Below are 27,398 nucleotides of genomic sequence, written 5' to 3' on the forward strand. Positions count from 1 at the left end.
GTCTGTCATAGTTGACGTGTACCTATGATGAAAATTACAGGCCTCTCTCATCTTTTTAAGTGGGAGAACTTGCACAATTGGTGGCTGACTAAATACTTTTTTCCCCCACTGTATGTAGATGATCTGACAACATTATCATTAATACGTCACTATGAATCCCTCTAGCTACCAATTCCCTTATTAACACAGAATGAAATGAAACAAAACCTCTTAACTCTGCAACATTTACTTGTTCTTCTTGTCCATGTTCAGAAATCCTTCTTCATGCGTCTGACGGGGGAAAACAAGTCAGAGATGTTCTTCAAGGTGTTCTATGAGAGGATGAAGCTGGCCCAGCAGGAGATCAAGGCCACTGTGACCGTCAACACCAGCGACCTGGGCAGCAAGAAGAAGGACGAGGAGCCCCCAGACAAGGACACGCCCGCCGCTAAAGGAAAGAAAGGTCAGGGGTCAGGGTAACGGGCCTGGTTTGAACAACATCCTGGTCCTGTCAAGTGAGACAGTCAATACGGTGAATTTACTACACTCAGAAGATATCATAAATCAGTAATTCACAAATACATACAGTTGTTTGACACTGAAGTGTAAGTTGGGGCCCGATGATGAAGTTCAAGGTCTGTGACAGCTCCAGCTCTGCTCCTGTGTACACACTGTACAGTGAGACTCTGCCCTATGTTTCTCTGGTGTCCCCTTTGTTGTGAGTGTCTCTTATTCCTCACATTCTTATTTTACCAGGGAAGGTGGTGGCTACAGTGCCGGTTAGTGTGGTGACGGAGGAGGTCAAGGAGCAGCTGGTGGAAGCGTCCACGGTCACTAAGAAGGCGTTCACCACGTACCGCCGTGAGGCCGAGGCCGAGGAGCACCTGGCCGCCGCCGAGGGTCAGGGCCCCGCCAGCACGCCTGACGACCAAGAGGGGGAGATGAGCGTCATTATTACCATCATGCAGCCCATCCTGCGCCTAATGCAGCTGCTGTGTGAGAACCACAACAGGGAGCTGCAGGTTGGTCAGCCACACCACCAGGGGGCACTACTGTGGTTTACATTACACCAGTTAGTTATAAAGGGGGGCTGCAATGGTTGCCCAGGCCCTATGGCACACTTACAGTTTCAGTATTGGTACATTTTCATCAACAGATCTTTATACAGAAATGAAACCAGATGGTGAAAATAGACATTATTTGTTGGAACAACGTGATGCAACTGTTTCCGTATCTGATAGCGCTCAGTCTGGTTTCACTATGAGGACGAGTGTGGTTGTGTTTGGAAATGGGGAGGTTCAATATCTCAGACAGACAGTGAACTTCCCCCACTAACATACTCTGTGGAGTAAGGTCAAGGCTCCACATCATTGACAGATAGCTGGATGCTGAATCACAATGGTTCATCATCAGTCTTGTGCATGTGGCCTGGATGGATTGATCCTGAGCCAAACACAGCGGGCTAAGCTAATCATGGTTTAATCTCATTGACATGTTTAGACACACGAGTTAAAGATGCGTCTCATCACTAAATAATCCAGCCATTGAATTAAACTCTAATAAAATTCAATTTGATTCGTCACATGCTTCGTAAACAACCAGTGGCGTGTATTCATGGATGTCAAGGAAAGCCAGGCTTCCCAAAAGAATTGACAAAAAAATATGTATCTTTTGTTTTTTTAATTTGTTTCATTATTTTCCTTCAATTCGCAAGAGGCTGAATGTATCTCACAGGAGAAAGCATCCGTGAGCGAAACAGCGCCCCTCTGTCTCTCTATGTGTAGGCCATCTATCTGATGCTGTCTGGTCCAAACGAGTATGACATTGTTGCTGCCCATAGCATTGAAGGCAAGGGAAGCCAGCGAGCAGTTGGCCTCCCTTGATAATATATATTTTTTTAAATAGCCAATCATCGTTGAGCTAAACTGAGCAAGCTCATCTGTGAATGGTCCTGGCGCACCAAAAAAAGTGTCAAGGGAAGCCAGCTTTGATTTTGGCGTCACTCCTATCAAATCCCATTGAGAGCATACGTCATTGACAGAAAAACGTGAATTGTTGCATCTCGTTGTGTTGTTGTCCTCCAGTGGCTAGCTAGCTAGCTAGCTAGCTAAAATGGTCCCTTTCCTAAATTAGCCATGGATGGAGATAGGGATTTGGACTTAATTCTACGTACTGGCCAATGATTATAACGGTGATTCTGATCCAACGATTAATTTATACATTGTTGTGCCCCTGGCCTGAGAGGATGGAAGTTCAATATGTAGCTAAATGTAGAAGGCTAATGTTAACTAGCTAAAGTTGCCCATGAATGGAAGTTAGGCAAGCAAGCATTTTAGACAGGTAGCCTAGGACAACAACAAAAAATTAAAGCGTGTACTGTATGACAGCGTGATAGACCGGTTTGTCAACATGAAAGAAAGGAGGATGGCATTGGCAAGTAGGGTGAGTCAACATGTTTTTCTACTTGCACGAACGCGCATGCACAAACACAGAAATCAGAACCATAGGCAGCCACATCATATTTAGCTTATGTTGATTGGACTAAATCGTTTTTGGTATTTTTTAGTTGTCACTGTATTAGACTAAGCAAAGGTGATTTGATGATGTTGAGGATGAAATGGTGCTGGAATAGTGGAGGCAGCTCCTGTTTTCTTTGAGACTTGCAGTAACTCTCTGTGATTCTAAATCAATAGTTGTTTAGTGGTCCGAAAACGTGGGAAACATTAACTTGCTTGACCATGCTGTATGTCATGTAACTGTCTGTTACTGTACATGAAATATGCGTTGTGTACTTCACTGGACTGAGGTTGCTATCTGGTTTTGTGATAAAACAAAGGTGTGGTTGAATTTATTCTGCCACTGTGTGTTCTTATTGTCTCTGCCTTTAGGCCTATATATCAAGGTCGCAAGGCGTATTAATTAACAGGTTATAGAGCAAACAATGCAATTATCACAACACATAGGTTGAATTATGGCCTTTTGGTGGGAGGGGGGCTTGGTTTCCCCAGTGATTTTACCCACGCACTGCTACTGTAAACAACAGGTGTAGACTAACAGTGAAATGCTTACTTACGGGCCCTAATAAAAGTAATAATAAATACACGTTGAGTAACGATAACTTGGCTATATACACAGAGTACCAGTACCGAGTCAATGTGCAGGGGTACGAGGTAATTGAGGTGGATATGATAATAAACAGTAGCAGCAGCATATGTGATGAGTCAAAGTTAGTGCAAAAAGGCTCAATGCATATAGTCCGGGTAGCTATTTGGTTAACTATTTAACTAACTATTTAGCAGTCTTATGGCTTGGGGGTAGAAGCTGTTCAGGGTCCTGTTGGTTCCAGACTTGGTGCATCGGTACCGCTTGCCGTGCGGAAGCAGAGAGGACAGTCTATGACTTGGGTGGCTGGACTCTTTGAAAATGTTTAGGGCCTTCCTCTGACACCGCCTGGTATAGAGCTCCCTGCCATCCAGGACCTCGGCCCCAGTGATGTACTGGGCTATACGCAAATGCACCGCCTCTTAGGCAGAGGGCAGCTATAACAGGCAGCCTTTTTAACATAGCATATTGATCATTTATATTTTCTGATAATATTATACTCAAAGCTAGTACCTTTTAGGTTTTCAGTGGAATAACCCCATTTATTCATAGAGGGATCTAAGGTTATTGTTCATATTGCCAAAGTCTAGAATGAATGTATGAATTAGTGTGTCTCTAACTTAAAAGTTGTGTCTCTTTCCGCTCCAGAACTTCCTGAGGTGTCAGAACAACAAGAACAACTATAACCTGGTGTGTGAGACGCTGCAGTTCCTGGACTGTATCTGTGGCAGCACCACGGGAGGCCTGGGGCTGCTGGGACTCTACATCAATGAGAAGAACGTAGGCCTCATCAACCAGACAGTAGAGAGCCTCACAGAGTACTGCCAGGGACCCTGCCATGAGAACCAGGTGGGCACACACACTCACACCTCCTGCTACCTAGATCAAAAGCATTGTTTTATATGTGCACATGCAGTATCATGAAACGTTGAAGTCAAATTACCCAGTGTTTGCGTCTAATTGATATCTCTATTTCAGTAATTGCAGGGTTGTTCTTATTTGGCAGTGCTTTAATTAAGCTTTTAAATTCTCTTTACATGCCCAGATAGGTCCCAGTACACAGCTCCATACAAAAAAAGGCGTTCCTTGAATGGCTTTTTCTTGCAGGTTCATGTCAGACTAAACAATATAATAATAATATTGTTTTCCGGTTAATCTGGATATATTTTGACTCAATCGTAAATACAACGTCAAAAAGTTTCCTGTATGTCTGTTTCTCTGTCAGAACTGCATCGCCACTCATGAATGCAACGGTATCGACATCATCATCGCTCTAATCCTCAACGACATCAACCCCCTGGGCAAGAAGAGGATGGACCTGGTGCTGGAGCTCAAGGTTGTCTTGGTTTAGTAGTCATGTTGCACGCTGTGTGTATTCCTTTCTTATCCCTTTGTTCTGTCTTGGTTTCAATGCATTTTTAAACAACCAGCACTCATGACAACCTGAATGTTATTCATCCTCCTGATGTTCTGTATCCCTTGCCCCTCTCTCTCTCTGTTCCAGAATAACGCCTCTAAGCTCCTCTTGGCCATCATGGAGAGTCGCCACGACAGCGAGAATGCAGAGAGGATACTGTACAACATGAGGCCTAAAGAACTGGTGAGTGCCATGTATTGGTAGTCAGATATACCTGCAGCACGGCATGGCACAGAGGATATTGTTAAGGGGAAGTTATCTGACGGTCTGGTTTGTGACGTGCAGGTGGAGGTGATAAAGAAGGCCTACATGCAGGGGGAGGTGGAGCCGGAGGAGCCTGCTGAGGAAGATGAAGATGGTGAGGAAGAGCATGCGGCCTCTCCACGAAACGTGGGCCACAACATCTACATCCTGGCTCATCAGGTACTGTAGACCACTGCATGTAACTTTACACCTCCTGTAACAGCTCCTATACAACCTATAGGCATATTACATCAGAGCTCTTCCCCTCTAACCCCACTTAGGCACAATACAGCTCTATTCATGACTGTGTCTATTCAAGTAGTTATGTGGATGAACAACAGACAGTTTCAGTTATGTAAATAAAAATTTTGATCCCAAGGCATGATACCCAGCATGCTAGTGTGTGAAAAACTGAACAGTCCACATCCTGTACAGACAAAGACAAACAGCGGCATGTACTGTCAGACACGTCTGGTGTCAGTGTCAGTTCCCTGTCCCCACAGGCAGCTAGAGAAACTCCCAGACCACACCTAACACGTTTCATGCCACATGTCAGATACAATGAGGAAAATAGACACAAAAAAATTTTGGTTGGTGACTTAGAAAACCCTGATTGTAAATCTTGACCAATGACAGTACAATAAAAATTCACAAGGATAATGTGATACATCACCTGACAGCATTGGTGCATTCATACAGTTGGCCCGCCACAACAAGGAGCTGCAGGGCATGTTGAAGACCTATGGGGAGGGGGATGATGCCCTGGAGTTCTATGCCAAGCACACAGCTCAAATTGAGGTCAGTCATTTTACCCATGATTCAGGAGAGTCCGCCATTGTGGTTCATTTTTTCCAATCTGTTTTCACCATGTAGTTTTCTGTTTTATTACCCCTGTATTAACTTTGGTGGATTGCAACATGTATTTTGGCAATATGTTTGGACTTTTCCTTACCCTAGCCATGTGACAGTCATATTGTTTTTCTTGGCCCGCTTTCTTGGCCTGCTGTCAGTATTTTGTGTTTTGTTAGTGTATGAAAATTACAAGCATCCTTGGCATGTTTGCATGTGTTCCACTGTGAGCTCAGGAAAGGGAAAGAATGCTTTCTGTTGAGAATGCACAAAACCTCAAACAAGGAAGAGCTTATCAAATGAGTGTGTAAGGTGTTGTACTGTGCTTTTATACACAAACAATTGCCCTCCTTACTCCTCTTCAAGTATAAAACAGTCTATTATAGCCAGATCATGTTTTAGACAGTTTTCCAAGGTGAAGAATAGGCACCGACATGCCACTATCTAACCATAAAGTTTGGGGCCTACCCAGTCCAGGGCCTAGAGTTGCCGTCCCCCCCTGAGAGAGAGGGTCTGTGACGGGCAGCACTGGCTGCATGTGGTTGTGTCCAGATTGTGCGGCTGGATCGCACCATGGAGCAGATAGTCTTCCCCGTGCCCAACATCTGTGAGTTCCTCACCAACGAGTCCAAGCTGCGGGTGTACTACACCACGGAGCGTGACGAGCAGGGCAGCAAGATCAACGACTTCTTCCTGCGCTCCGAGGACCTCTTCAACGAGATGAACTGGCAGAAGAAGCTGCGAGGTACTCAAGAGCCAACCACTGGTAACGCAAACACGGTTCCCTGTGCGTCCCTCTCCCTACCTCTCTATACTAGGTAACTGCTTTACATGCCCTCACCCCTCCCTGACCCCTCAGGGCCCCTCAGGAGACTCCCCAGGCTGGGTCAGGTCCTCCATGTGTGGGCCAGAGACCCACCCTGAACCCTGGAGGGAAGGAAGGCAGGGGAGAGGGCATGCAAAGGTTATACGTTAAGTTAGAGTACATAACATAAGGTGGATAAATGTTAAGATATTTACAGTGTAAGGTTGCAGGGCTCCAGACTAACATTTTCCCCTGGTGGCACTGGTCCCACTAACTTTTTCAGTTGGTGGCACTAGTCCATCATTTGGTGGCACCCAAAAACACATTTCTGCAGCGTCCCACAATAGAATACAATTTGAGTCATCATCTTATACAGTATCTTATATCATCTTATATAATCTAATTATAAAGTCATTCACAATGCTTTATTAAGAAGTGTAATAGACTACTGAGATGGTATTTAATTAATACATTGTTACATCTAACCTCCCTTTTTTAAATAAAAAAAAGAGTAATAATTATTCCATGGGGAGAGAAAAATGTGCAGTATTATAGCTAATCTAATGCTATTTTACACATTTTGCCACGAGGCTGATAGAAAATGTTGCTGTTTTACAGCTCAGGGATTCTTGAAAGATGGGACAGTCAACTTTTTGTCCACAAATATTTGTCTTAATATTAACAAAATGTGAACTATATATTTTGATACAACGAAGTATCAGCTATCACACCATGTAAAGGAACAACCACTTAATTTTTTTAAACATTTTCATAAAATGCAACTAACTGGATTTATGTCTACTCTGTCAGACACCATAAAAGGCATTAAATTGTTTTAATTATTGTCCAACAAGTGTTTAATGGCCTTGATTGTTTAATTCTAACATTAGATTATTCAAATATGAAATACAAATCTCCAAACCTCTTTTTTGTTTTGTTTAATAGCACTATTAAATGCTCCAGGGCTAATTTCATTAGCATTTTGGCATGTTTTTCTAGATTTAGAACATAAAACAACATTTATAAAGCAAACATTATCCCTTAGTACTAGCACAGCAAATACTTAAGTTGTTTAAGCATACTGTATGTTGCAGAACAGTGATTTAAATATTTTTTCAGTATATTAACAAAGAATTGACTACATCAGTGACGGAGTTGACAAACCACTGACAGAGTTGACAACAGATACTCATAACAGACACAGTGCGTGCAACTCAATATTAGGAAGGTGTTCTTAATGTTTTGTTCACTCAGTGTATCTTGATAAGTATTCAACCCCCTGAGTCAATACATGTTAGAATCACCTTTGGCAGCGATTACAGCTGTGAGTCTTTCTCGGTCTAAGAGCTTTGCACACCTGGACCTGGATTGTACAATATTCTTTAAAAAATTATTCAAGCTCTGTCAAGTTGGTTGTTGATCATTTTTCTTGCCATAGATTTTTCAAGCAGATTTTAAGTCAAACTGTAACCAAGCCACTCGGGAACATTCAATGTCGTCTTGGTAAGCAACTCCAGTGTATATTTGGCCTTGTGTTTTAGGTTATTGTCCTGCTGAAAGGTGAATTTGTCTCCCAGTGACTGTTGGAAAGCTGACTGAACCAAGTTTTCCTCTAGGATTTTGCCTGTGCTTAGCTCTATTCCGTTTTTTTTATCCTAAAAAAACTACCTAATCCTTGCCGATGACAAGCATGCCAAAAACATGATGCAGCCACCACCATGCTTGAAAATATGAAGAGTGGTACTCAGCGACATGTTGTGTTGGATTTGCCCCTAACATAACGCTTTGAATTCAGGACAAAAGGTTAATTTCTTTGCCACGTTCTTTTGCAGTATTTATTTAGTGCAGTGGTCACCAACCGGTATTCCTAGTCGATAACCAAACATTTCTGTAAAACACCCAACGATAAAGCCTTGTTTCACGCTGTTGGCAGTGGGTGCACTTGATTTTGCAGCCCTAGTGCCGGGAAGGCAAAGTGTTCCCATTTTGAACCATTTCATGTGTCTGAAGGTAGAACTCCGCCTACCCAACAGGCCCAGACAGCAAAACAAGTGCACTTGTAAGCCTACCACTGGCCAATCAGATAGCTCTGATCACTGTGTCTGCACCGTTTCCTCACGCCATTGACTGTAAAAAGAAGCCTCTAATGCACAGCAAAGTTGATACTGTGAGATTTAGCAACTTTTTAAACCATGTCTAAAGAGGGAAATTAACGAATACAGCAAAGAGCTGCTGTTTTTATGAGTAAGTTCATGTTTAAGTTGTTATTCATGACTGTCAACACTTTGTTCAACACTTTTGTAAGCCATAAAATTCGCATTCTCCCTACTTCCACTCACGCTACAACCAGCACTGCAACAGCAATGAATGAGTATAGCAAAGTGCTTTGATAAGCTTGTGTTATTATTATTATTATTAGCGGCTTGTGTCTTTTTAATATCTAGGAATATTCTCTGGTCATAGGAATAACAACATGAATTGGTGCATAATGCAGAAATAATGCAGTCCGACTTAAGTTTCGCCACCTGCTGGAAGACTGTCCCCTTTTCTCAGTGGAGGGAGGGAGAGAGGAGGGACGGTGAGTCGGGTGAGAGGCAGCCTCACTGCTGCGCCCTTCCTCCCCTCAGACTGACCATCAGAAGCAGGCCATCAGTCCAGTAAAAAATAAATAAGCAAATTTGTATGCTCTCTCAACTGTGCATCACAAGTAATACAACAAATTACCTATTACCAGTATGATCATATACCGAACATGTTGAAATATAATTTTAAAAATGGTCTGAGAAGAACAACATTGGCAGGGCAATTCAAGCTTAGCCAATATGCAGTTATAACGTATTGGGCCTATTGCTTACTGCACAAACCTCATTGCAACATAACTGTTTTTAACTGGTTAATGTTGCATAGGCATATGTTTTTTTAAAGTCATGTTTTGAGCGGTAGATGTCGGCTTGCATTTTGACACAATAGTGATCTTGATTCAGAAAAGGTTGGTGACCACTGCTTTAGTGCCTTATTGCAAACAGAATGCATGTTTTGGAATATTTGTATTCTGTACAGGCTTCCTTCTTTTCACTCTGTCATTTATGTTAGTATTGTGGAGTAACTACAATGTTGTTGATACGTCCTCAGTTATCTCCTATCACAGCCATTAAACTCTGTTTTAAAATCACCATTACCCTTAAGGTGAAATCCCTGAGCAGTTTCCTTCCTCTCCGGCAACTGAGTTAGGAATGGCACTTGTATCTTTTGTAGTGAGTGGGTGTATTGACACACCATCCAAAGTGTAATTAATAACTTCACCATGCTCAAAGGGATATTCAATGTTTATTTTCTATTTATTTTTACTAATCTACCAGTAGGAGGTGCCCTTATTTGCAAACCATTGGAAAAACTCCCATGTCTTTTTTTGTATCTGTGCTTGAAATTCACTGCTCAAATGAGGGACCTTACAGATAATTGTATGTGTGGGGTACGGAGATGGGGTAGTCATTTAAAAATAATGTTATTATTGCAAACAGCGTGAGTCCTTGCAAGTTATTATGTGACTTGTTAAGCACATTTTTACTTCTGAACTTATTTAGGCTTGCCATAACAAAAGGAACACTTATTGACTCAAGACATTTCAGCTTTATGTTTTTTATTAATTTGTAAATATTTCTCAAAACATAATTCCACTTTGACATTATGGGGTATTGTGACAGTGACAAAAAATCTAAATTTAATTCATTTTAAATTCAGGCTGTAACACAACACAACTTTCTGAAGGCACTGTATTTCTGTTCATTACAAGCATTTGTAAAACTGGAAAATGATTCATTTGAAAATCCCCAATAAAAACATAACCATTCTATCAGATCTTTCAGCACTCTGACGGAGTTGACGTTTTACGGAGTTGACAAAATTGCATTGTTTTCCTTAGTTGATTTATTACTCTAAAACCAAATTAAATGTTACATATGTGAACCAAAATTAATATTCTATCGGGCAGATAGAGTTGACAGTTTATGCTTGTAACCATGGTGATTCCAATATTGTTTGTTTAAATCTATCAAAAGTAGAGAACTTTACAGACCATGAGTGGTATTGTTGCACTACATAATAATAATAATAATAATAATAATAATATGCCATTTAGCAGACGCTTTATCCAAAGCGACTTACAGTCATGCGTGCATACATTTTTTTTGTGTATGGTACATGTAATGAGGACATGAATAAGGGGTCCTTATGGTATAACTGACCCTGACGGAGTTGACCAAATATCCGGAAGCATCTTTTAGGAATTACAGTTTTGAGATAAATATTATTTAAAGTCACAGAGGGCTATTGCAAGAAACTGCATGAGATCATTTTTCAGTTAATATCCATTATTATCAGTTTTTTTCATTTTAAACACTTTTTGGGATATTTTTTTATTAGGATCCTTTGCTCCTGACAAAGGAATTTCCAGGCATAGCGGTGACATGGAAATGAATAATATTGAAAGTATTTAGAAAATTCCCAAAACCAAACATTTCCTCTATAAAATTCCCCTAAATGTACATTTTAAGCTCAAATAATGCAACAAAATCCAGATTTTTTTTTACTATCAAAATAAAGTTTCCTTGCTGGACAAGGATTGTCCCAACTTTCAAGAATCTCTGAGCTAATTTCCTGCTATTGTACACATTTTGCAAAAGGCTGAGAGAAAATTGTGCAATTTCTTTCATGGCTTAAGATATGTTCATATGCTGTCCCCAACCCCCAAAAATGGGGTCCGCTCCGCCTTGTGGGGGCTGCAGGGATGTGCGCCACGCCAGTAACACACACACACACACACAAATAATCACGTGGGATATATTCTGATTGTTTACTACACTGAGTACATGTAGGAAAGGAGGGAGAGTATAGATAGCTAGAAGAGAGGCTGAGCTTCTCTGAGAACAGGGGGTGATCCTCTCCCAGGGTGTAATGAGATTGGAGGTCAGTCTGAGTGGGTCTCTTCCAGAGAGAGTCAGTCCAGGATCCAGCAGACAGTCAGTACAGGAGCAGTCCATACTCCCTTCAGACACAACTGCTGGCCACAGGCTCACAAGGGTTGAGGCAGGAGAGACTGAGAGAGAGCAGAAAGTTCCCTGACATGAGCCATCTATAGGACTGCTCCCTGGTGGAGGACATGACCAGATTAGGACTAACTACTGATGAGTGGGATCCAGACGCCATGAGGGAGACTGGGGAGAGAGTGATTCAAGAGAGCTAGAGAGGAAAGGAGTTTCTGAGGAGGTAGAGGATAAGACGCTTTGAAAATAAGATGATGTCTCTCAGAATCTGTTTGCAAACACTAAGCCTATGAGGAAGAGTCATTATCTGATGAAGCATTGTCCTACAGTAGTAACTCATGGTGCGATTGTTGATGCCCTCATCCCCAAGTCTACCCACCCAACGTACCCATGTTGCACATTCAGTAGGGCGTCTCCCTATTGATGCCTAGCACCTGATCCCTTCACCCCCCTTCAGGCTGCGGTCGCTGTATGACTGCACCCTTTGTTTCCTCAGTGGGAGTGTGTTTCTGCCTGTCTGTCCCTCTGTGAGCCCTGTACTGCAAGAGGGGACTGCACTCTAACACACGTGACGCACATGTCTTATCTGAATGAATCAGCAGCACAGCGACTGATCAGCCATGTTGTTTCGTTGATGCATGAGTGCGGTGGCTGTTGTTTATAAAAGTCCCCACCCTTAGTTCCTCTTTTCAAATGAAAAAGCTGCCTCCAAAATAGCAGTGACCCTCTCTGAACAATGGCCATGTGGGCAGTAGGCGAGGAGAGTGTGGCTTATGTTAACCGGGGAGGGGGTTGACGGTCGAGATTCCGAATTGAAGTTCAAATCCCCGGGGCTGGACAGTACTGAACACACTCCAAAAATTAATGTACACCAAATAAGCATGCTAATTGGCTTTGCACCCTTTTGATATTTAGGTGAAGTTTTTGCTTTGCTGTGTGTATTTGACCCTTACGCAATTTAATAAACTGACTGTGAACCCTAACCTGGATGTAATTCTAGTTTAATGCAGAATTAACCCTCAATTTGGAAACATGTCTAAAGACATTAAAATGGAAACACTGCTCTGGTGTGAAAATTGATTAACTTATGTATCTATTGTAACTATGTAGTACTATTATCATCAACCTTTTATTATTAGAATCAACTGTGTAGTGCTAGAGCAAAAAACTAAATGTGCAGCCATTGGGGTCCCCAGTACCAAGTTTGGGAAACACTGCCCTACTGTGTATCATGCTTCAGCTGGCACAAACAAGGCAAAAACTTCAGTCATTTCCTGCATCAGTTGCAGGATAGTCATAACACGTGCCACTGGGGTGTATTATTTGCTGGAAGGAAAAACAGTGATAAGTGAATCGCCCAATCACCCATGATGTTTGGGTACCAGCTAGCAATAACCTTACTACAACTAACCAATTGATACAAAATTGTCACTCCTTCCCCCCTTTCAAAAATGTCATAATTTACATAACTCAAGCCCCTGGTGGTACAGTGTATGTCTTTGAGATTTAGCTCTAGATGCAATTGTGAGTGTGTTTGGTAAGAACCTCTGCATTGTGCATAAGTGGAAAATCCTCCAATTAATGCTCTGTCGAATGTGTTTACATGTGCAATATATACTGTATGTGTATGTGCATCTCCTGTGAATCCTGTCTAAGTTTGTGAGTGCAGCAGTATTGTGGTGGTGGTGAAGTTGTAGTAGTGAATGCACTGTGTGGTTGTCTGGTGTAGAAGTGATACTGTTGACTGTGTATTGACTGTGTGTGTTGGCACTCCTCGTCCCCTCTCCAGCCCAGCCCATTCTATACTGGTGCTCTCGCAACATGTCCTTCTGGAGCAGCATCTCATTCAACCTGGCCGTGCTCATGAACCTGCTGGTAGCCTTCTTCTACCCTCTGGAAGGAATCCGCAGAGGTCAGTGAGTTCTCTCCTCCGTCCTCCTCCCCATCCTCAATCATCTGAGTAATTTGCAGGGTGTCTGTGCCAATCAATGGCTGATCTCTGCATGTGTAGCTACAGGTTCTCTGTTTATTCTACATGTGTGACTGTTACAAAACAGGATATTTGAACGAATGATACACACAGACCATTTAAAGCAAGGGGAACTGCATTACAATGCATGTTACACACAACCACAAGCTGTTTGGGAAGGTGAATGGAGCGTAAACTGGTTCATCCCTTTTTAAAAACAGTTTTCTGAAGGTCTTGTGATTCCACTTTGCCGTACTTTATATTTCAACAGTGGTTTACAATGCACATGCTTATTTAGACATTTAGTGACTTGATGCCTACTGTGCCAAAGCGATTTAGAGTTGTTAAATGGGAGTGACCAGTGTGTTGCTATCAGGGGCGTCTCTAGCCTTTTGGGGGCCCTAAGCGAGATTTGATTGGAGGCCCCCACCACTAACCGGGCAAAAAGAAAAATTGTAGCCCTCCTCTTGACGGCAGAGAAAATAAATGTATGTTTTAAAGCACGGGTTATGCACACCAACATATTATGCAATAATTAAGAGTAGGCAAACTGATCGTGTCATGTGAAAATTATAGAAAACGTTTTACCATTGCAACATTTGATGTAGGCCTACAATCACATTCACTGTGGTTGTCTGAAGTGTGCTATAGAGTTCATAGCTGGCGATGCCTCATCACGATGGGTTATTTCCCATCATTTGCTATAATGTCAATGAGTGTCATCACAATCTTTCCTTTGCGGTACATAAAAAAAAAAAAAAATGTTTTATTGTCACATACACCGGATAGGTACAGTGAAATATGTTGTTTTACAGGGTCAGCCATAGTAGTACAGCGCCCCTGGAGCAAATTGGGGTTAAGTGCCTTGCTCAAGAGCACATCGACAGATTTTTCACCTTGTTGGCTCGGCCATTCGAACCAGCAACCTTTCGGTTAGTGGCCCAACGCTCTAACAGCTAGGCTACCTGCCGCCTAGTACCTCAAACTGTTGTGATTACCAGCTGAGAAACTTTTATGAGTTGATTGTACTCCTGGCTCAGAGTTTGTCTGGGCAGTGTCTTAAGATCATCCTAAAACCTACTCTGAGCTGGCAGTTCATTTAGTCTTAAAATGGGTTTTAGCAGGATTCCTAGGATATTTTCTGAGATGCTTTGTGCATATGGGCCCTGACCTGATTATTGATACAGGGTTTGAGCTTAAGTTAACACACACACACACACTTAATGAACCTGTCACCAGATTCCTGTCTTCACGTTGACACTGATGAGCCTTTAGTCAGGATCCACTGCCATGTATCTACATTTACATTTACATTTTAGTCATTTAGCAGACGCTCTTATCCAGAGCGACTTACAGTTAGTGAATACATATATTTTTATACTGCCCCCCCGTGGGAATCGAACCCACAACCCTGGCGTTGCAAACGCCATGCTCTATCAACTGAGCTACATCCCTGCCGGCCATTCCCTCCCCTACCCTGGACGACGCTGGGCCAATTGTGCGCCGCCCATGAGTCTCCCGGTCGCGGCCGGCTGCGACAGAGCCTGGATTCGAACCAGGATCTCTAGTGGCACAGTTAGCACTGCGATGCAGTGCCTTAGACCACTGCGCCACTCAGGAGTATCTGTCTCTATTGTTGGTGAGTTGGGCTGTGTGTGTGTACTGTGTGTGCCTCCATGTGGTCTGGTTACCCTGAGCCTGGCAGGAATCATTACGCCTAGAACGCAGACTGCAGTGTTTGGTCTACCCTAAAAAGTGACACCTAACCAATAAGGCCTGGGGTGGGTCCCTCTCAACTCTTAGATAATTCCCAACAGTCTCTCTCGTCAAATAATGAACGTCCGATAAGCAGCAACAAAGCAGAAGAAATGAGAATGTGCTTGAAAATCTATATATCTGTGGACATAAAGAAAAATATGAATACACAATACAAGTAATACTCATTCTCTCTCTCTCTCTCTCTCCCTATCTCTCTCCCTATCTCTCTATCTCTCTATCTATCTATCTATCTATCGTGAAGGAAAAAAGTATTTGATCCAATCCCCTGTATTTGATCCAATCCCCTGCTGAGTTTGTACGTTTGCCCACTGACAAAGAAATGATCAGTCCATAATTTTAATGGTAGGTTTATTTGAACAGTGAGAGACAGAATAACAACAACAAAATCCAGAAAAACGCATGTTATAAATTGATTTGCATTTTAATGAGGGAAATAAGTATTTGACCCCCTCTCAATCAGAAAGATTTCTGGCTCCCAGGTGTCTTTTATACAGGTAACGAGCTGAGATTAGGAGCACACTCTTAAAGGGAGTGCTCCTAATCTCAGCTTGTTACCTGTATAAAAGACACCTGTCCACAGAAGCAATCAATCAAACTCTCCACCATGGCCAAGACCAAAGAGCTCTCCAAGGATGTCAGGGACAAGATTGTAGACCTACACAAGGCTGGAATGGGCTACAAGACCATCGCCAAGCAGCTTGGTGAGAAGGTGACAACAGTTGGTGTGATTATTCGCAAATGGAAGAAACACAAAATAACTATCAATCTCCCTCGGCCTGGGGCTCCATGCAAGATCTCACCTCGTGGCGTTGCAGTGATCATGAGAACGGTGAGGAATCAGCCCAGAACTACACGGGAGGATCTTGTCAATGATCTCAAGGCAGCTGGGACCATAATCACCAAGAAAGCAATTGGTAACACACTACGCCGTGAAGGACTGAAATCCTGCAGCGCCTGCAATGTCCCCCTGCTCAAAAAAGCACATATACAGGCCCGTCTGAAGTTTGCCAATAAACATCTGAATGATTCAGATGAGAACTGGGTGAAAGTGTTGTGGTCAGATGAGACCAAAATCGAGCTCTTTGGCATCAACTCAACTCGCCGTGTTTGGAGGAGGAGGAATGCTGCCTATGACCCCAAGAACACCATCCCTACCGTCAAACATGGAGGTGGAAACATTATGCTTTGGGGGTGTTTTTCTGCTAAGGGGACAGGACAACTTTACCGCATCAAAGGGACGATGGACGGGGCCATGTACCGTCAAATCTTGGGTGAGAACCTCCTTCCCTCAGCCAGGGCATTGAAAATGGGTCGTGGATGGGTATTCCAGCATGACAATGACCCAAAACACACGGCCAAGGCAACAAAGGAGTGGCTCAAGAAGAAGCACATTAAGGTCCTGGAGTGGCCTAGGCAGTCTCCAGACCTTAATCCCATAGAAAATCTGTGGAGGGAGCTGAAGGTTTGAGTTGCCAAACGTCAGCCTCAAAACCTTAATGACTTGGAGAAGATCTGCAAAGAAGAGTGGAACAAAATCCCTCCTGATATGTGTGCAAACCTGGTGGACAACTACAAGAAACGTCTGACCTCTGTGATTGCCAAAAAGGGTTTTGCCACCAAGTACTAAGTCATGTTTTGCAGAGGGGTCAAATTCTTATTTCCTTCATTAAAATGCAAATCAATTTATAACATTTTTGACATGCGTTTTTCTGGATTTTTTTGTTGTTATTCAGTCTCTCACCATTCAAATAAACCTACCATTAAAATTATAGACTGATCATGTCTTTGTCAGTGGGCAAACGTACAAAATCAGAAGGGGATCAAATACTTTTTTCCCTCACTGTATATGCCTGAGAGCAGTGTTAGTCTGTGGTGATGTGTAAACCACAACCCCAGTCATTAAGGCCTCTATTGTTGCAGAGAGAAGACCCACATTGTGACTCACATAAACTTTACATTGTTCTGTCTAACTGGGGTCAAGCAGCGCAGTCCCTTTTGTTTTGAATTTCCTCAGAGAGAGAGGGAGGGAAAAAAACGCTAGAATACTTTCATGTGGTTTACAGTGTCAAAGAACTTCAGAGAGCGTAGCATCAGACTGTAGGGCTACGCTGAGGTCACGTCCGCTGGTGTGCGATGGGGGAAATGATGTCAGCTTAACGATGTAGCCATCCATCATATGCATAAAACCTTGGCTTGCGTATCATTATTGCTCTGTAGTAAATCTTAAACGCACATACAACTGATTGGTCCATACTAATGTCTGTCTGGATGTATGCCAGCTCTAATGCTGCTCGTTGTTAATGTTCAATCCAGCTGCTGGTAAAAGAGAAGTCTCATTTCAGTGTCCTTTCTAAGTATTGCGTGGAAGTGTGACATTAAGACAATAAACAAAGCTTTTATTGAAATACATTTTTGAGAGCAGGAGAAATGCATGTGAAGACTTGTGCTTACAGTATGCAGGTCTAGAGATAGGTAAACAATAAGTAGGAATAATAGGATTAGATAGGAGTGAGACATGACACCTGTGATACTGTATGTCTCTGAGAGGTGGTTTCTCTAAAGGTGCTGTGAGTTAACAGAAGTGAGCCTAGCCGTCATTCCTGGGCTTGGCTGTGGAGTCCAGCTCCCTGACGGGCTGTCAGCCGGCGGACCTGGGATCACTCCCAGACCATCCCTCATGAATTTCTCAGGAGCCAGGTGTATTTTTAGCTGCCCCAGTTATGTAACATGCACCTGTCATGTGATCTCTGCACGGAGAGGAGAAGAGGGGGCGAAACTGGCCTCTGGCTGGGGCCTAGAATTGAATACAGCAAAACCGACTAAATTGTTTTCATCTTAACACACATACACGCATGCACGCACACAGTTATCCGACTGACTTTGTCCTTGTGTTGCACAGACATAGCTGGGACTTAGCCACCAAGTTTGTGCCAGGTAAGCTCATGTTAAAGCTTCACTGAGCCACAACATTCTGATGTGTCACACTTTAACCTCTGTTGTAACTGGTAGTATTGTGAAGTTCTAGAGCTCTGCCTCGTCTCCCTGGGGAGATATTTTGCCTGAGCATGTCCAACAGGTGAAACTACTGCAGAGGGATGTCCCGCACTGGAGGCCTAGAACAGATTGTTTGCTTGTTAATACAATCCAATGCGTTGCCATCTATCATTACAGCAGTTGGATGAGCCGACGCTTGTAGTGTTGGCTGCTTTTGTCTTTTGATTCAACATTCAATGTAAACAGATCTTTAACTGTATCTACAGTAGGCCTAAGTGTCACTGTATGAATATTCCATGTAGGCATCTTGCATGGACAACACTATCCACGCCCCATTTCTACCTTTTAACCCCACTTCTCTCCTCTCACCTCTCTCCTCTCCCCCTCCTTCTTCCAGGTACCCTGGATGGTCACCTGTCAGCCCTGCTGTGGATCGCCATGCTGGTGTCCCTGGCCATCGTCATCATCCTGCCCCAGCCCCACGGCGTCCGGGTCCTCATCGCCTCCACCATCCTCCGCCTCATCTTCTCTGTGGGCCTGGAGCCCACCCTCTTCCTGCTAGGGGCCTTTAACGTGAGTGTGTCTGCAAGTGTGTGTGTGTGTGAGTGCCTCTGTGACTGGGAAGGTTTGTGGTCACATGGTCCTGTCACAGTAGCTCCTGTGCCCTCAAACGCCCTATCCAGTGTCCTGGCCTGACCCACATGTGAGGTGAAGTGTGTAGTGCGTCGCTGTGGGATTCCACAGAGCTGTGGCACTCTTGCGTCAACCAGACCAACAGAACACTCACTGCGCCTACCCGGTGTATGTGACATGTATTTATTTATTTATTTTTAAGAGTAAAAACCTGTTGAATGGATGCATGACCAATGCTTCTTGCACATGAAGTTTTTTGGAGTGATGTCAACTTTTCTGGGAGCAGTTTTCCCCCTCTATGCCAGTCTCTGTAACAAAAGTTGGCTATGTGTTAGTCTGCTATGCCTGATTGTTTCTGTATCTCTTTACTTAGTTGTACCAGTATGTACTTTTAAATTAACATGGCAAAATTGTTGCTCTTTGACTTAATCCTTCTATGTTTTCCACTGTTCCTCAGGTGGGCAATAAGATGATCTTCTTGATGAGTTTTGTGGGGAACAGAGGGACGTTCACGCGGGGCTACAAGGCCATGATCATGGATGTAGAGTTCCTCTACCACCTCCTCTACCTGATCATCTGTAGTCTGGGTGTCTTCGTCCATGTCTTCTTCTACAGTCTGCTGGTAAAAACTGTACTCTCACTCACTCGCCTTCTCGCTCGCTCGCTCACTCTCTCAAATCAAATCAATTCCAATTGTATTGGTCACATACACATATTTAGCAAATGTTACTGCGGCAGTAGCGAAATATATAAACTACCGGTCAAAAGTATTAGAACACATACTCATTCAAGGGTTTTTCTTTATTTTTACTATTTTCTACATTGTAGAATAATAGTGAAAACATCAAAACTATGAAATAATACATATGGAATCATGTAGTAACCAAAAAAGTGTTAAACAAATCAAAATATATTTGAGATTTGAGATTTTTCAAATAGCCACCCTTTGCCTTGATGACAGCTTTGCACACTCTTGGCATTCTCTCAACCAGCTTCATGAGGTAGTCACCTGGAATGCATTTCAATTAACAGGTGTGCCTTCTTAAAAGTTAATTTGTGGAATTTCTTTCCTTGTTAATGCTTTTGAGCCAAAAAGTTGTGTTGTGACAAGGTAGGGGGAGGTATACAGAAGATTAGTCCTATTTGGTAAAAGACCAAGTCCATATTATGGCAAGAACTGCTCAAATAAGCAAAGAAAAACGACAGTCCATCATTACTTTAAGACATGAAGGTCAGTCAATATGGAACATTTCAAGAACTTTGAAAGTTTCTTCAAGTGAAGTCGCAAAAACCATCAAGCGCTATGATGAAACTGGCTCTCATGAGGACCGCCACAGGAATGGGAGACCCAGAGTTACCTCTGCTGCAGAGGATAAGTTTGTTAGAGTTACCAGCCTCAGAAATTGCAGCCCAAATAAATGCTTCACAGAGTTCAAGTAACAGACACATCTCAACATCAACTGTTCAGAGGAGACTGTGTAAATCAGGCCTTCATGGTCGAATTCCTACAAATAAACCACTACTAAAGGACACCAATAATAAGAAGAGACTTGCTTGGGCCAAGAAACACGAGCAATGGACATCAGACAAGTGGAAATGTGTCCTTTGGTCTGGAGTCCAAATTGGAGATTTTTGGTTCCAACCGCTGTGTCTTTGTGAGACGCGGTGTGGGTGAACGGATGATCTCCGCATGTGTATTTCCCACCATAAAGTATGGAGGAGGAGGTGTTATGGTGTGGGGGTGCTTTGCTGGTGACACTGTCGTCTGTGATTTATTTAGAAATCAAGGCACACTTAAACAGCATTCTGCAGCGATACGCCATCCCATCTGGTTTGGGCTTAGTGGGACTATCATTTGTTTTTCTACAGGACAATGACCCAACACACCTCCAGGCTGTGTAAGGACTATTTGACCAAGAAGGAGAGTGATGGAGCACTGCATCAGATGACCTGGCCACCACAATCCCCCGACCTCAACCAAATTGAGATGGTTTGGGATGAGTCTGACCGCAGAGTGAAGGAAAAGCAGCCAACAAGTGCTCAGCATATGTGGGAACTCCTTCAAGACTGTTGGAAAAGCATTCCAGGTGAAGCTGGATGAGAGTGTGTAAAGCTGTCATCAAGGCATAGGGTGGCTATTTGAAGAATCTCAAATTTAAAATATATTTTTACTTGGTTACTACATGATTCCATATGTGTTATTTCATAGTTTTGATGTCTTCACTATTATTCTACAATGTAGAAAATAGTAAAAATAAAGACAAACCCTTGAATGAGTAGGTGTTCTAAAACTTTTGACCGGTAGTGTGTACCATAGACATTATGGACAGTATGTGGATAGAATATGAAAATACGTAGGATAGAATAGTATATGCACAGCAATAGTTGAATAGGAATGACTTGACTAGAATACAGAATATACATATGAAATGGGTAAAACAGTATGTAAACATTATTAAAGTGACCAGTGTTCCATGTTATGTACATAAGGCAGCAGCCTCTAAGGTGCAGGGTTCAGTAACTGGGTGGTAGCTGGCTAGTGACTAAGTTCAGGGCAGGGTACTGGGTGGAGGCCGGCTAGTGATGGCTATTTAACAATCTGATGGCCTTGGGATGGAAGCTGTTTTTCAGTCTCTTGGTCTCAGCTTTGATGCACCTGTATTGACCTTGCCTTCTGGATGATAGCGGGGTGAACAGGCCTTGGCTCGGTTGGCTGAGGTCCTTGATGATCTTCTTGGCCTTCCTGTGACACCGGGTGCTGTAGATTTCCTGGAGGGCTGGCAGTGTGCCCCCGGTGATGCATTGGGCAGACTGCACCACCCTCTGGAGAGCCCTGCGGTTGGAGACCGTGCAATTGCCGTACCAGGCGGTGATACATCCCGACAGAATGCTCTCCATGGTGCTTCTGTAAAGGTTTGTGAGGGTCTTAGGGCCAAGTCAAATTTCTTCACTCTCCTGAGGTTGAAGAGGCGCTGTTGCGCCTTCTTCACCACACTGTCTGTTTGGGTGGATAGGGGCGTGCTCTCTCTGCTGTTTCCTGAAGTCCACAATCAGTTCCTTCATTTTGTTGATGTTGAGGGAGAGGTTATTTTCCTGGCACCACTCCGCCAGGGCCTTCACCTCCTCCCTGTAGGCTGTCTTGTCATTGTTGGTAATCAAGCCTACCACTGTTGTGTCGTCTGCAAACTTGATGATTGAGTTGGTGGCATGCGTGGCCACTAAGTCATGGGTGAACAGGGAGTACAGGAGGGGACTGAGCGCACACCCTTGTGGTGCCCTTGTGTTGAGGATCAGCATAGTGGAGGTGTTGTTGCCTACCTTCACCACCTGGGGGCGGCCCGTCAGGAAGTCCAGGACCCAGTTGCACAGGGCAAATATCAGACCCAGGGCCCCGAGCTTAACGATGAGCTTGGAGGGTACTATGGTGTTGAAGGCTGAGCTGTAGTCAATGAACAGCATTCTTACATAACTATTTCTCTTGTTCAGATGGGATAGGGCAGTGCGATGGCGATTGCATCATCCGTGGATCTATTGGGACGGTATGCAAATTGCAGCGGGTCTAGGGTGTCAGGTAAGGTGGGGGTGTTATGATCCTTAACTAGCCTCTCAAAGCACTACATGATGACAGCTGTGAGTGCTACGGGCGATAGTCATTTAGTTCAGTTACCTTCACTTTCTTGGGTACAGGAATAATGGTGGACATCTTGATGCAAGTGGGGATAGCAGACTGGGATAGGGAGAGATTGAATATGTCCATAAACACTCCAGCCAACTGGTCTGCGCATGCTCTGAGGATGCATCTAGGGATGCCGTCTGGGCTAGCAGCCTTGCGAGGGTTAACATGTTTAAATGTCTTACTCACGTCGGCCACAGAGAATAAGAGCTTACAGTTCTCTGGAGTGGCCCGCGTCGGTGGCACTGTTATCCTCAAAGCAGGCGAAGAAGGTGTTTAGCTTGTCCGGGAGCAAGACTTCAGTGTCCGCGACCTGACTGGTTTTCCCTTTGTAATCCGTGATTATCTGGAGTCCCTGCCACATACGTCTCATGTCTGAGCCATTGAATTGCGACTCCGCTTTGTGTCTGTACTGATGTTTTGCCTGTTTGATTGCCTTACCAAGGGCATAACTGAACTGGGCCTTGTAGCCATTCCGGAAGGGAGAACAATGGTCCAGAGTTTCTGAACCGTGAGTACTGCAGGCAATGTGTTGATAGAACTTCAGATTTGCTTTATTAAAGTCCCCAGCTACAATAAATGCGGCCTCAGGATATAGTTCCTTGAGAGCCGTCGTGGTATCAGCTTGAGGGGGAATACACGTCTGTGACGATGACCGAAGAGAATTCTCTCGGGAGGTAATGCGGTCTGCATTTGATTGTGAGGTATTCTAGTTCGGGTGAACAAAAGGACTTGAGTTCCTGTACATTACCACAATCACACCATGAGTAGTTAATCATGAAACATACACCATCGCCTCTCTTCTTCCCGGAGAGTTCTTTATTCCTATCTGCACGATGTAACCCAGCTAGTTGTATGGACGGGGAAAGTGTATCTCACTCACTCATCCTCCTGTCTCCCACTAAGCTGTGTTTGTCTCTTGTCTCTCCTGCAGCTCTTTGACCTGGTGTACAGGGAGGAGACTCTGCTGAACGTGATCAAGAGTGTAACCCGTAATGGACGCTCCATCCTGCTGACAGCCGTGCTGGCTCTCATCCTGGTCTACCTCTTCTCCATCGTAGGTTACATCTTCTTCCAGGATGACTTCCTCCTCAATATTGACAGGATACCTAATAAAACACTAGGTAAGCTCAAAGTGCAGGTACTATGACACTTAGGGTTCCCAAACAGAACGACTTCTTCTGTCTATCCTCCCCACTCTGATTGTCATATTTTAAAATGACTTACACCAGATTTCCTGCTGTGAAATAACTCTGCAACTTCTGCCAAATATGGTCCCTCGTTTACAATAGACAATATTGAGCCAACAAAGGCTCAATATTGAGTCTCTCCTGACATTTTGTTTTCCTGTTTAGCAGAGAGTGGAGCCAGTATGGTGGGAGATTTCCTGTCAGCAGGAGTCTGTCAGAAGGACAGCGGGGAGAACTGCTCCACAGAAGCTGTTGTGGATGGTATGTGCTCCAGGAAAAGGGAAAAGTGTGTGTGTGTATGTGTGTGTGCGCAGGCTTGCATGTGTGTCAAGGGGTTCTCCTGTGTCCTTTCAGACCACCTGAGTCAGTCCTCCCCCAGAGGAGACGTTTCCCACAATTCCACTGAGACGGAAATCTGTGCGATGAGGCAGTCATGGGATTAGGCCTTGACTAGGCCTGGCTGGGTTTGGCTGGCTGGGGGAAGCACACAGGGTTTTAGACATGGCTAGGTTTGGCTGGGCTGGGAGAGGCTATACCGACACTCCTGGTGCCCAAATTGATGACAAATGTCATGCAGCCGAGAGTCGATGGATTCTGTTCAGTCAGTCGTCCTGATAAGCCCTTCATTCCCAGCTAGCTAGTTTATGCTGGCAACAACAGCATGGCGCTAGTTAAAACTTGTCAAAGAAAATGTGATGTTTATTTCGATGGGCGAAGGAGAAATAACTTGTAGTATTGGTCACCATCTGAAATCTGGATGTCACCGTGACATGCCAATTAGCTAACGTTACGACAAGCCGGTGTGAATGACCAATGCAACGGTGTTGTGAGGTGCTTTACACTTTTGCTTCCCACTGGACAGCAGTTGCTTCACCGGGCAGCTGTATCACATGCAGCTGGCGGTAGTTGATGTTGCCAATTTCTTCCATACTCAATTATATTTTGAGTAGGATAGCAGCCTACACAAGAAATAACTTGTATTGGTAGTAAACATCTGGATGTCACCGTGATACAGTCTCCTGCTGCTCAATGGGAAGAGTTTGCGCTGCAAGCCTGCAACTTAACACAGTGTGTCCTCGCTCCCGAGTCCTGCGTGCCGAGCACTGCTGTCCTGCAGTAACTTAGAGGGAAGTATAGATAGTGCAGCTAATATCAGACCAGGGTGACAGGCAGCTAAAGCACATTTGTTGATTTTGTAGTCTGATAAAACTGAATGATTCTCAACTCCCAAGTTCCAACTTTCTTCAAGTTTCAAATTCTCGCGGAAGTTTCTAGCAATAAGCATAAACTAGCTTGCTGGGGAGCGCTCATTAGGACAAGGCAACTGACAGAACTGACAAACGAATCCGTTCGTCCCAACTCAACTCTTGCTGCGTGACACACGTCATCAGTTTTGGGAACCAGGCGTGTCCGTATAGCCTCTCCCTTCTGGGCTGGGGAAAACACAGGGGTTTAGGCCTGGCTGGGTTTGGCTGGGCTGAGGAAAACACAGGGGTTTAGGCCTGGCTGGGTTTGGCTGGGCTGGGGAAAACACACAGGTGTTTAGGCCCTGCCGTGTGTGTCTGCTTCTGGAGGACCAGGATCCAGAGGGAGGTGGAGGAGAGGTTAGTGGTTAGTTGCCATCAGGCACAGAACGTGTTCGCTCTGAGATGGTGCCGGGAGCAACTCATTGGGATCCAGGCATTCTAACAGACACTGTTGACTTCTTTAGAAAAAGCTCCCAAATTAAAGATGACCTGCATGCTGCCTTAATGTGCTCAGTCAACCTTTGCTGAACCTTGTCACGCCTGAGGGTGTCATAGGTTCAAACCTCATGTAGGCTTCCACCACCATCAACATCACCCAAATTAATGACGCTAGACTGGTGACTTCTTGTTTTTTGAGAACTGTTTGGGAGGGTCACATTGGTATTGTCAGTGGTTCCTGTGCTGGGAAGAAGCAGGCTGTGGTAGGGTTGTTTTGCAGGTTTATTTTAAGCTTTTGTTCGCACAACATTGTCCTCATTTACCAAATATATAATTCTTTATCCTCAACACAGAATTTGCCATGTGAGAAATGTAGATGTGATTTGGATGAAAAGGACTTGTGGATTTGTTGTGGATATACACTATGTGTAATTCATATCCCTGATGTCGCTCTGTAGCTGCCATTGCCACCCAGCCGTCGGCGGTGGTGATTGAAGACAAGGAGCGGTCATGTGACTCCCTCCTCATGTGTATCGTCACTGTCCTGAGTCACGGCCTGAGGAGTGGAGGTGGTGTGGGGGACGTTCTGCGGAAGCCATCCAAAGAGGTACGCAAATGCCCATGTTGAACACCATCAATCCATTTACATTTCCCACAGGTCCAGAAAGAGGAAGAAAGAAACACAGTTTAGCTTCACCTCAATCTCAATTATTGCTAATCAACAGGGAAGAATTTTGCTGCAGTTGTGTTTCATAGCTGCAGTCATCTTTGATAGTTGACTAGTTGAAATGTTCAGGTGTATGTTATCAAATGACTTTTCCTGTCTTCCTTGTCTTTGCTAGGAGCCTCTATTTGCTGGCAGGGTGATCTACGACCTACTCTTCTTCTTCCTCGTCATCATCATCGTCCTCAACCTCATCTTCGGAGTCATCATCGACACCTTTGCCGACCTCAGGAGTGAGAAACAGAAAAAGGAGGAAGTCCTGAAGACAACATGCTTCATCTGCGGTGAGTGGACCTACCTGGGTCTGGCTGGGCTCTTCTGGCCTGTGTCCACCGCTAGTGATCAGTGGGCTGATGCTCGGTCTGAGACTGTTTGCTAAGCTATCATGGTGGTAGCTGCATTTTGAGCTGGGGTTGGAATGACTAGTGGATGTGGTCTGTAGAGTCTATGAAAAGTAGTGCTATTTCACACTAGGCTTTGGTGCAGTCCAGCGAGCATTGGAGGAGAATTAACAGATGAGTGGTCTAACCTGAGACTGCACTCTAAGTCTGTAAGTCTGTCTGAGGCTGTTACTTAAGTAATAAGGCCAGAGGAGGTGAGGTATATGGCCAATATACCATGGCTAAGGGCTGTTCTTATGCACGACACAACGCGTGCCTGTATACAGCCCTTAGCCGTGGTATATTGCCCATATAGCACAAACCCCTGAGGTGCTTTATTGCTATTATAATCTGGTTACCAACGTAATTAGAGCAGTAAAAATAAATGTTTTGTCATAACCGTGGTATACCACGGCTGTCAGCCAATCAGCATTCAGGGCTCGAACCACCCAGTTTATACTGTTGCATGCCTCACAGCTGGCCCGTGGTAGAATGGGGGCTGTTTTGCTCAGCTCAGCAGCGTAAACATCACAACGCCTCCTCTTCCCAGAACCAGAATGGTTAGTCATGGCTGATGCGATGCTGAGTAACTTCCTCCTGTTACCATGCGGTTCTTGACCATGTTAGTGTGCAACACTCACTCAGCCAAGAAACACTCCTCCCAAAGTGCACTGCAATGGCAATGAACTGTATCACATCGGCATACACAAGCTATTAGTTACTGTAGCCTTAGTTATTTATTTTTATTTTTATTTTATTTTATTTTTTTGGGGGGGGGGGGAATGGATCAGCTTAATATTGCAGATAGATTGTATCTTCTATCAATGTAATTGTCTGCATCACTTCCAATCCCCCATGTTTTTTATATATATATTCCCCTTTATTACTTTTCAACCCCACCATCCTTTCCCTACTTGGAGTAAATTAGTGAACA

The 27,398-nt window shown here is 44.0% G+C and overlaps 1 protein-coding gene across 2 annotated transcripts in view; it reads left to right on the forward strand.

Moving 5' to 3' along the window:
* The window catches only part of LOC311139054 (inositol 1,4,5-trisphosphate-gated calcium channel ITPR1-like), a gene marked incomplete at both ends in the record, with an annotated part of 129,615 nt that overhangs the window by 76,547 nt on the left and 25,670 nt on the right, over window positions 1-27,398 (forward strand). For both annotated transcript variants that reach the window (XM_084173906.1, XM_084173907.1), the window contains 15 exons: window positions 253-442; window positions 754-1,001; window positions 3,730-3,930; window positions 4,307-4,417; window positions 4,586-4,681; window positions 4,784-4,921; window positions 5,441-5,539; window positions 6,143-6,335; window positions 13,227-13,349; window positions 18,577-18,752; window positions 19,270-19,434; window positions 23,420-23,609; window positions 23,844-23,936; window positions 25,819-25,967; window positions 26,203-26,368. In XM_084173906.1, the coding sequence (XP_084030032.1) occupies window positions 253-442; window positions 754-1,001; window positions 3,730-3,930; window positions 4,307-4,417; window positions 4,586-4,681; window positions 4,784-4,921; window positions 5,441-5,539; window positions 6,143-6,335; window positions 13,227-13,349; window positions 18,577-18,752; window positions 19,270-19,434; window positions 23,420-23,609; window positions 23,844-23,936; window positions 25,819-25,967; window positions 26,203-26,368 (2,338 nt within the window). The remainder of the gene's footprint in view (window positions 1-252; window positions 443-753; window positions 1,002-3,729; window positions 3,931-4,306; window positions 4,418-4,585; window positions 4,682-4,783; window positions 4,922-5,440; window positions 5,540-6,142; window positions 6,336-13,226; window positions 13,350-18,576; window positions 18,753-19,269; window positions 19,435-23,419; window positions 23,610-23,843; window positions 23,937-25,818; window positions 25,968-26,202; window positions 26,369-27,398) is intronic.

Source organism: Coregonus lavaretus, assembly GCF_964263955.1.
Source record: "Coregonus lavaretus genome assembly, chromosome: 12".
NCBI classification, from domain to species: Eukaryota; Metazoa; Chordata; class Actinopteri; order Salmoniformes; family Salmonidae; genus Coregonus; species Coregonus lavaretus.